General features: G+C 46.5%; 1 protein-coding gene across 1 annotated transcript; it reads left to right on the top strand.

Annotated features, from left to right (window-relative positions):
• The first annotated feature begins 1,831 nt into the window (after positions 1 to 1,831).
• LOC112072212 (Na(+)/H(+) exchange regulatory cofactor NHE-RF2) lies at positions 1,832 to 9,492 on the top strand. Its single transcript, XM_024139626.2, has 4 exons — positions 1,832 to 3,081; positions 5,151 to 5,435; positions 5,868 to 5,912; positions 9,281 to 9,492. Exons 1-4 carry the CDS (start codon positions 2,875 to 2,877, stop codon positions 9,284 to 9,286), a joined length of 543 nt encoding a protein of 180 aa, XP_023995394.1. The 5' UTR covers positions 1,832 to 2,874; the 3' UTR covers positions 9,287 to 9,492.
• The last annotated feature ends 1,630 nt before the right edge of the window (positions 9,493 to 11,122 follow it).

Here is an 11,122-nt window from a genome sequence, read left to right as displayed (position 1 = left end):
TTAAAGGATTCATCAGAGAAAATGGCTTTACCCCAGTCCTCAGCAGTACAATCCCTGTACCTTTTGCAGAATATCAGTCTGTCCCTGATGTTTTTCCTGGAGAGAAGTGGCTTCTTTGCTGCCCTTCTTGACAACAGGCCATCCTCCAAAAGTCTTCACCTCACTGTGCGTGCAGATGCACTAACACCTGCCTGCTGCCATTCCTGAGCAAGCTCTGTACTGGTTGTGCTCCGATCCCGCAGCTGAATCAACTTTAGGAGAAGGTCCTGGCGCTTGCTGGACTTTCTTGGGCGCCCTGAAGCCTTCTTCACAACAATTGAACAGCTCTCCTGGAAGTTCTTGATGATCTGATAAATGGTTGATTTAGGTGCAATSTTACTGGCAGCAATATCCTTGSCTGTGAAGCCCTTTTTGTTCAAAGCAATGATGACGGCACGTGTTTCCTTGCAGGCAACCATGGTTGACAGAGGAAGAACAATGATTCCAAGCACCACCCTCCTTTTGAAGCTTCCAGTCTGTTGTTCGAACTCAATCAGCATGACAGAGTGATCTCCACCCTTGTCCTCGTCAACACTCACACCTGTGTTAACGAGAGAATCACTGACATGATGTCAGCTGGTCCTTTTGTGGCAGGGCTGAAATGCAGTGGGGATGTTTTTGGGGGATTCAGTTCATTTGCATGGCAAAGAGGGACTTTGCAATTAATTGCAATTTATCTGATCACTCTTCATAACATTCTGGAGTATATGCAAATTGCCACCATACAAACTGAGGCAGCAGACTTTGTGAAAATGAATATTTGTGTCATTCTCAAAACGTTTGGCCACGACTGTAGAGCCTGGATRGATGGATTGTGTTCTTTCTGTCAGAGTCTTGCAGAAAGTGATCTGGTTCCCTGACTGACGTACAGATCCTCCAAGAAGAGACACTAATATCCTGGGATGACACTAATGCCGAAACGTTGGTGATTTACCCAATCAATTACTGGGAGTTTATATATGGAGTGTGCGACGCTCTTTATTTGCAAGTTACAAAGAGACAACAACGTAACCATATACTGTAAATACAGTATGTGAATATACTGTATCAGAATGTTTTTATTTTATTTTTTGTGTTACTCTCAACAGTTTTTAAATGCATTGTATCCACATTTGTGGTTGTATTGTGTTTTTGAATTGTCAAATAAATCAAACACAAACAAAAAAAAGTAGGCTAAATATAAATAGAATTGCTAGAACCGGCATCCCCATTCAAGTCAATGAGACATACTGGTGGACTGGACATAGAATCAGGAATTCTATTTCTATCTCTTGATCATGTATCATACCTGTATTGTAGAGTAACATAAGGTATATACTTCGTGGCCTCTGCAAATACATTCCTCTGCTGCCACCTGCTGTTTCTATGTATAGACAGCAACAGCATAAATTATCGTATATACAACCTCCTTGGCCTTAGAAAAGACAGAGTAGGGTATCAGCTGACCCTGCCCAATCCTAACCATAGTGGGGAAAATGCAAAACTGACCCAAGATCAGTGTCTAGGGGAAACTTCACCCCAGAGCTGTAAAGACACTCCTCTGCTGCCCCCCTCTGTCTTCATGTATTAGTGCTCCTCTCACTAGTTTGACTGTGACCATGCAGGCCAGACGGGCTCCCCCTTCTGTTGCAGTTCAGCTTGTGCTACTCCATAGTGAGTGTGTGATAGGGTGCGTTCCAATAACATCTCCCTTCTCCTGAAGTGTACACTTGTTCACTAGTTCCCACAAATCCCCCCCACAACCACCACACACAAAAAAAATGATACTACTATCACTTTTCATACCCTTTTTACATGTATTTCGTAATTTGACCACTTAGGGGCACCATTGTAACATGAACGGTATGCGTAATTGTATGCCATGCGTAATGGTGCTAGAGGGGTCATGTTACAAATAAATCGTTATTTACCTGAATGTAATGACAATAAATCATTGTGTTGTCAACATGATACAATTGAGTSCTTTCCGACACAACAAAACAACCTCCCAACTATTTTTGGTGAAGTCGCCATTTTGGATACTTGAGACACCCAGCGAGCACACTGATTGGTCGATTACATGCGGAGTCCTCGTACCTGGATCACCATCCCGTGCTAAACGGCAGCATTTCCACAGCATTCGCTTGATTAGGCTCCTCAGTGAGAAAGGACCCCTTCTTAGACCACTCTTCAAGAGCTGCGCTCTGGTAATGACAGCCCCAGGRAAAACMCGTTGATTTCTAGCGAGGGAGGTGCTATTACGCACCAAACGAGTGCCCTATCCAATTATCTGGAAACGCGGCTTGTGTTGTAATTGAATCCTTATTCCCCAACCGGTTGTTATGGATGGAGGTCGAGAGAGGGGTTAGTTAGTGCCTGTTGCTCTTTCCTGGTGCAGCATGTTGCACGGGGGGTCTCTCGCTTCATCAGTCCTCAGGATGGGCAGTTGGAGGGATTGAGGACGCTGCGCCGCCAACAAGAATAATTCACTCGTTTTTGGAGAGACGATACGGCTAGCAGATATCTTGGCTCCACCAAGCAATACGTTCGCCTGGGTCGATAATTTAGGCTATTTTTAGGAGGAGTTTGCCTTTATTACACGTGAAGTTCAATGCTGGAATGTAATTTTTAATACGGAGTGTTTTCTTGTGTTTYGAGCGTTTTTGTGTGTGAAGAACCTGCAGAGCAACTTTTGGAACAAATTACGCATATGAAGAGGATGGTGTTTTAAATGTAGAGTGAAAGTTTTGCTCTGCGCTCTGTTGGGTCATTATTGTATTACATTTTTTTAATTTTTCTGCTTTGCTAACCATATTCAAGAACGAAACAGGTTTAAAGTCCTGGACTGCAGGAGAAATGGCCAGCGAACTGAAACCACGGCTTTGTATCATGACAAAGAGTGAGAACGGGTATGGGTTTCACTTGCACGGTGAGAAGGGGAAGAACGGCCAGTACATTCGCAAAGTTGAGCCCGCGTCGTCAGCCGAAGCTTCGGGTCTGCGCCCGGGGGACCGTGTCATTGAGGTGAACAGGGGAAATGTGGAGAAAGATACGCACCATCAAGTGAGTATAGCACATCACGAACTGTCCAACTCCATCCGATTTTCTCTGTCAGTGGACTACATCGACATGTTTAATATGCGCCAGCAGTATACCACTGCTGGCTTGCTTCTGAAGCTAAGCAGTGTTGGTCCTGGTCAGTCCCTGGATGAGAGACCAGATGCAGCTGYAAGTGGTGTTGGAGGGCCAGTAGGAGGCACCCTTTCCTCTGGTCTAAAGAAAATGCCACAGGGCAGTAATTGGGGACATTGCCCTGTGTAGGGTGCTGTCTTTCGGATGGGACGTTAAACGGGTGTCCTGACTCTCTGTGGTCACTAAAGATCCCATGGCACTTATCGTAAGAGTAGGGGTGTTTACCCTAGTGTCCTTGCTAAATTCCTCAATTCCTAGTCCTCATACCATCATGGCCACCTAATCATCCCCAGCTTCCAATTGTCCCATTCATCCCCCCTCCTCTGCCCTGTAACTATTCCCCAGCTCGTTGCTGTAAATGAGAACGTGTTCTCAGTCAACTTACCTGGTAAAATAAGGGTTAAATAAATATGTTATAAGCCTAGTGTTTCAGTAATGATATTGTCATGAAAGTGACAGACAGACAGAGAAGGACACGGAGGGGTCAGCTACTGTATCATCCATTGGCGTTCAAAACGTTGAAGGAGCACTTGACATTTGATTTGATACTTATTCACTGCACCATTAATATGGTTTTATAAGCTTATTATACCTGTATAAAATAATCATAGTATACAACAATGGACAATACCAAAATACACCATTACTTTAGCTCCCCTAAAAAACTCAGTATTACCCCATGGAGTGGCATAATATAAATCATACCAAAARCCCTAACAACTTTTCCAGGTTAAAATATCCACTTTTTTACGACTAGGCACTGTAAGACACAGTGCATGGTTACATGGCACTCTAACCAAGTTGTTTAGTCTAGAATGTTCTATGGTCTGTGAGAATAAGCAGACAGTCTAGACAGTCTTTCAGAAMTTACTGGAAGACATCACACATCTCCCTATCATCAGCTGCTGAGACTGCCTGGTCACACACACCACACATACARACACTCACACTGCTGTGTTGATAGTGARCTGAGTTCTTAGTGAATGGCTGTGTTGTATCTCTGATGGGCAATGGCAGCCTGAAGATGAGACAAACACACCTAAAGCAGACATAGCMTGCATGAGATTGAAGTGGAGCKWATCTATTCCAGTGATGTAGGATGTCTGAAATGGCTGTCATCATGTTAGTTGCATGTCAGCGTGTATCACCTCTGACATTGTGACCCAGGATGAGACATATGTAAGCCCTGCACTGTAAATGTGTAACACGTTGGTTCGGTGAGCCACACTCGCATGATGAGGAACCTAGCCTGAGACCTTTATAAGACCTAATACTTATAGACTTTAGCTCAGTGGGCTAACACAGTCTTGTGGCGCCCATGCAGGAGACCTGGGATCAAAACCTGGTTAGTCACGTGTACTCCAATGGGTATGCAATCAATTCTGGACCTTATAACCAACTGTTCTATAAATCACCAGAGTTCCAGACGTCCTCGTTGTGTTTACATCCCAAACCCTTCCTCCCTAGTCCCTTACCCCATGCCACTCAGCAGTAAGTCATCACTGGCGGAGACAGACGTCTACTGGGATGTCTGGGACAAGGGAGACCCACTTTAGACACTTCAATAAAGAGGCTGACATGATGTAGGGTCCAGATACTGTAGAGAGTGTTGTGTTTCTGTCTCCCATCACCCCCTATTCCCTGTAGTTCACTACTTCCTTATCATGTCAGTTATCATGTTATTACTCTCATTCTCTTTCTCTCCCTATCTTACGCTTTCATCCTCTGTTCCATTCAAAGGGCTTTATTGGCATGGGAAACATATGTTTATATTGCCAAAGCAAGTGAACTAGATAATAAACAACAGAGTAATATATACAATTTAAAAAATGAACAGTAACACTCACAAGTTTCAAAGGAATATACACATTTCAAATGTCATATTATGGCTATGTACAGTGTTATAATGATGTGCAATAATGATCTCCCTCTCCCCACAGGTGGTGCAGAGGATCAAGGCGGTGGAGCATGAGACCAGGCTGCTGGTGGTAGACCGGGAGACGGACGAGTACCTCCGCAGCCTGCGCCTCGTCTGCACCGAGGAGATGGCTGTCCGTCTGGGGGGACCCACCTCTGTGTCCCCTGCCTCACCCCCAGCCTCACCGCCCCCGGCCTCCTCGCCCGCGGCCAAGAGAGAGAACGGCTCCGTGTCCAAGCTGCCCGCCACCCTGACCAGGGAGGTACCCAAGCCCACGCGAAGGTCTCCGTCGCGGGCCGCCAAGAAGGTGCGTACCCCCTCGGTTGAGACTCAATGGATGTTTACTCTGTAGGGCTGTTGTGGTGGTGGGTTAGTGGTGCGCTGGAACAAAAGCTTCCACATGCACAAACACACACCAGCTGACATAGATAAATGCTTTTTACACTGGAGTAGGGCTGTGTTCTTGACTTAGTGCAGGGCTGGAACAAAATCCTGCACTCATATCTGCACATCAGATATGGACTGAAGGCTCCTGGATCAGGGGATGGTATTTCGGGGATTATGGCTACAGTTAGGGGATGTTCAATGAGAACATACAGTACTTACTTAGGCCTTTGAATTCCTTATGGAATTACACGCTTCCAATCTCTTCCAAACTCTTCTGTCCTGCACCATTCCTTCAAGGTGTTGCTAAGTCAACCCCACTTTCTTCATGTCTTGTTCTGTGTCACCCCTCCAGGTGTTCTTGGGTCTTCCTCTCTTGCTTTCACCCTGTGGGTTCCAGGTAAGATCGAGTTCAAGGTTAGCTCAAGGGTAGCTAAACCAAWACTGCTATCRGCTATCTGCACAGTACCCTGCTGTCACAGTGTGCTGGTATTTGAATGTGGGTCAGCATTCTCTCGCTGTAGCAYCCAGAGAAGCCGATGTATAACATCTGATTGCCTTTAGTCACAGATCTAGGGTCAGTGTATCTTCCCCAAATCATAACCTCCACTATTAGGGGGAGACATATAAATTGACCTTAGATCTGTGTCTAAGGGTGACTCCATCCTATACCCGCTGAGATCTGATTACCTGGGTCTTGTTTTTCAAGCTGGCTGACTGAGCTCCAACCTGATCTGATGGCCTAGATTAGATTAGACCTGTCCTCTATTTGAGGGGAGCCCTGTCCAAGACCTGTCAAAACACAGTAGTAACAATGTGTGTGTGTGTGTGTGTGAGTGTGTGTGTGTTGTGTGTGTGTGTGTGTGTGTGTGTGTGTGTGTGTGTGTGTGTGTGTGTGTGTGTGTGTGTGTGTGTGTGTGTGTGTGTGTGTGTGTGGTGTGTGTGTGTGTGTGTGTCAGATGGCAGGATTGGTTCCAGACTTCTTGTAGTTGTAGTGGTCAGAAAGGCACTCAAAGGTCAAGGGTCATTACATCACAGTGGTTATGATTCTGACCTAATGAACAATGCAGCAATTCTCCCTGTGCCAAGTACCTCAGTGACATCCTGTGGCTGTAGAAACTACTATCCACACAGTATTACAGTAGACCTCAGAGTAGAAGTGCTGAGCTAGGATCAGTTTAGTGTTTTAGATCATAATAAATAAATAACAATAAATAAGATGGATGGACAGGGGGACCTGATCCTAGATCAGCACTCCTACTCTGTAAGGCTTTATGAATAGGGACCCTTGGGTGAACATGTTCTGGTGAATGGTTGTATGTGCAGATGTCTGAAATATGATAGCCCTGGCTTATAGCCCTGGGCTGAAAACAGTTTGTTTTCTCAAATCTAGTTCAAGTATTGCATGTTGATTTGGAAAACATTTCCGTTGGGTCCCTGTCTTCCTGACAATCTACTCTGCTTTAGTTTTCATCTGCAAGATGAGGCTTCTCTGCTTCTGTTTCATGCATTCAACAGAACATGTGTTTTCACTTACGCTCGTCTTGCCAATTGGTGCACGATGCATAACCCTTATTTCTACATAAGCACTGACAAGGCCAATCAGTGTGTGTGGGGGGGGGGGCTGTGGTGCGTGTGGTGTATGTGTGCGTGCAGTGCAGTGTGTGTGTGTGTGTGTTTAGCCTTTGCTCAGCTGCGATCGCTTTGTGAGCCGTGGAGAGAAATCCCAGCAGCCTGGGGGCCAGAAGGCCTAACTAAGCTCAGGAAATGTATCTCTCTCTCTCTCAATCTCTCTCTGCCCAAGCTTGCCTGAAGAGAACATAAAATACACAGAGATCCCAGAAACAAATCCTTTCCAAGTGGAGAGGAGGAAAGGAGAGGAGAGGAAAGGACTGAGTTTGGGAAACCCTGCACAACAGCCAGTCAGTGGGCCAGTGTAGGGTAGTGTGGATGTCTGGAGGACACACACACACTCTCATGTATGCACGGCACGCACACTCACACTCTCATGTATGCACGGCACGCACATACACACACTCATGTATGCACGGCACTCACACTCATGTATGCACTGCACGCACACACACACTCTCATGTATGCACTGCACGCACACACACACTGCATGTATCACGGCACGCGCACACACACACTCTCATGTATGCACGGCACGCACACTCACACTCTCATGTATGCACGGCACGCACGCCACACACACACTCTTCATCTATGCCCGCACACACACACACTCATTGTATGCACGGCACGCACACACACACTCATGTATGCACGGCACGCACACACACACTCATGTATGCATGGCACGCACACTCACACTCATGTATGCACGGCAACGCACACTCACACTCTCATGTATGCACGGCACGCACAACACACTCTCATGTATGCACGCACACACAAAAAAAACTTCTTAAATTTATGCCAAAACGGCACGCACACACACACACTCTCTCATGTATGCACGGCACGCACACACACACACTCATGTATGCACGGCACGCACACACACACACTCTCTCATGTATGCACGGCACGCACACACACACTCTCACGTAGGACTAGGGTCCTGCAGCTGGACATGCCTATGGTAATGTGTAACAAGCTGTGGGTGGACGAGGAGGAGATATTTCCTGTTTCATCACAAAGGGATCATAGTGTGTTTGTGTGATATGTGCGTGCATGCGTGTGTGTCCACTCTAATCCACAGAGCTAAAATAATGTATTTATTTGTTGATATAGTATAGTCCTGGTGGCCAGGACTCATTACAAAATAATAAAGGGACAGTATCCGGTCTGCAGCCTTTAGCTGACCCCAATGCCTGAACTCTGTGTGTCCCAACTGAGAGTCCATGTTTTATAAGAGATGGATTTCAGTCTAGATATGCAATATAAAACATGGGCCATGCATCTGTAACTTCCGTTGCAGACTCCAGAGGCTGACGTAGAGTGAGCGGGGGGGGGGGGAACGTCCCTCCTAGCTGTCAGTACCAGCCGTCTGTCTCACACCCTGTCTCCCACACACGTCTGTTTTCCCGCCTTGGCCTCCGCTGTGGTCCGTAAAACAGACGTATAAACGTCTGACCAGCTGGATGGATGGGGGACAGGGAGGGAGGGGCTCTGTAGCAGGGCAGCTGCTCAGTCTTTCACAGGATGGCTACTCAACCACAAAGCAGTTGTGATCAGTTTTAGATGTGACTGTTTTGGCTACTCAGTTATCTAGAACACGAACGGACCTCTCTCTTCCTCTCCTCTCTACTGTGTATGCAGTGAGCCCAGTTAGCTACAGTAAGTGTTGTCACGGCAGCCAGACTCCTAGGGTTACCTTGAATTCCAGGACTTCCTGGGGGGAGGAGTCGAGGGAGGAGCTGAGGGATTAGGCTCCAGTCTGCAGCCCAGTCTGTTCTGAGGCTGGAAAGTAGTGCAGGCAGCGCCTCCACAGAGCTCCACAGGCCCCCTGTCACCAACCATAATCACTAACACATTGACCTAGTGTGTGTGTGTGTGTGTGTGTGTGTGTGTGTGTGTGTGTGTGTGTGTGTGTGTGTGTGTGTGTGTGTGGTGTGTGTGTGTGTGGTGGTGTGTGTGCATTACTGCCTGTGTAAGTGGGTGTATGCATGCTTGTCTGTATGTCCACATGCCACCTTTGCATCTGTGTGTGTAGAAGTTATACGATTCTCACTGGGGTTTTCTGGGTTTTATCTCCCTTCATCTTCTGTTCCCTGCATTCCTCACTGTTTACACTCCTGTAGATTTGAAAGCCAGCTAAGAGAGTCCAGAAGAAGAGATTGACTCAGAACCAACTGATGTCAGGCTGTACTGACTGTGTGACTGTACTGTATCTGTACTGACTGTGTGACTGTACTGTATCTGTACTGACTGTGTGACTGTACTGTAGTCGTGTACTGACTGTGTGACTGTAGCTGTACTGACTGAGTGACTGTAGCTGTGACTGTGTGACTAGCTGTACTGACTGTGTGACTGTAGCTGTACTGGACTGTGTGACGTTAGCTGTACTGACACTGTGTGACTGTAGCTGTACTGACTGTGTGCCTGTGCTGTAACTGCTGTGACTGTACTGTAGCTGTACTGACTGTGTGACTAGCTGTACTGACTGTGTGACTGTAGCTGTACTGACTGTGTGATTGTAGCTGTACTGACTGTGTGACTGTAGCTGTACTGACTGATGTGTGACTAGCTGTACTGCCTGTGTGACTGTAGCTGTACTGACTGTGACTGTACTGTAGCTGTACTGACTGTGTGACTGTAGCTGTACTGACTGTGTGACTGTACTGTAGCTGTACTGACTGTGTGACTAGCTGTACCGTGACTGTACGTGGACTGTAGCTGTAACTGACTGTGTGACTGTAGCTGTAATGACTGTGTGACTGTAGCTGTACTGACTGTGTGACTAGCTGTACTGACTGTGTGTGACTGTAAGCTGTGACTGTACTTGTGTGCCTGTACTGTAGCTGTACTAGTGACGTAGCTGTTGACTGTGTGACTGTACTGAGCTGTACTGACTGTGTGACTGTAGCTGTACTGGACTGTGTGACTGTAGCTGTACTGACTGTGTGACCTGTAGCTGTACTGACTGTGTGACTAGCTGTAGCTGACTGTGGGTGACTAGCTGTACTGACTGTGTTGACTGTAGCTGTACTGACTGTGTGACTAGCTGTACTGACTGTGTGACTGTAGCTGTCCTGGAACTGTGTGACTTAGCTGTACCTGAATGTGTGACTGTCAGCTGTACTGGACTGTGCGACCTGTAGCTGTAATGTCTGAGTTGACCTGAAGCTGTACTGACTGAGTGACTGTCTGGCGGTGTGGACTGTAGCTGCTGACTGACTGGGTGACTGTACTGGCTGTGGGACTGTATCTGTACTGACAGTGTGACTGTACTGTAGCTGTACTGACTGAGCTGACTGTAGCTGTACTGACTGAGTGACTGTAGCTGTACTAACTGTGTGATTGTAGCTGAGGAGAGGAGAGGAGAGGAGAGAAGAGAAGAGAAGAGAAGAGAAGAGAAGAGAAGAGAAGAGAAGAGAAGAGAAGAGAAGAGAAGAGAAGAGAAGAGAAGAGAAGAGAGAGAGAGAGAACGAACTCAAAACAGGAAGGAGAACGTTTTCTCATTTTCATCCATAAGCACAGCAGGATTACCTATACAGTAATGTGAGTCGTGTCCAGCTTTCTAAAAAGTCTTATTTAACGACTCTAATAGAATCCTACTGAGGACAATGACTGGAGCTGCAGAGGGAGAGGGACAGTTATATAACACATATTATAAACTGGGAGGTTTGAGTCCTGAATGCTGATTGGCTGACAGCCGTGGTACATCAGACCGTGGACCACGGGTAMGACAAAACATTTGTTTTTACAACTCKAATTACYTTGGTAACCAGTTTATAATAGCAATAAGGCACCTRGGGGGTTTGTGGTATATTATGGCCAATATACCATGGCTAAGGTSTGTATTCAGGCACTCCGCATTGCGTTGTGCATAAGAACATCCCTTAGCCGTGGTATATTGGCCATATACCACACCTCCTCTGGCCTTATTGCTTAATTAACAGGGGGTGTGGGTATATCTGAAG

This window comes from Salvelinus sp. IW2-2015, unplaced genomic scaffold (assembly GCF_002910315.2).
Source record: "Salvelinus sp. IW2-2015 unplaced genomic scaffold, ASM291031v2 Un_scaffold1856, whole genome shotgun sequence".
Lineage (NCBI taxonomy): Eukaryota > Metazoa > Chordata > Actinopteri > Salmoniformes > Salmonidae > Salvelinus > Salvelinus sp. IW2-2015.
This window is presented reverse-complemented; position numbering and strand designations above follow the sequence as displayed.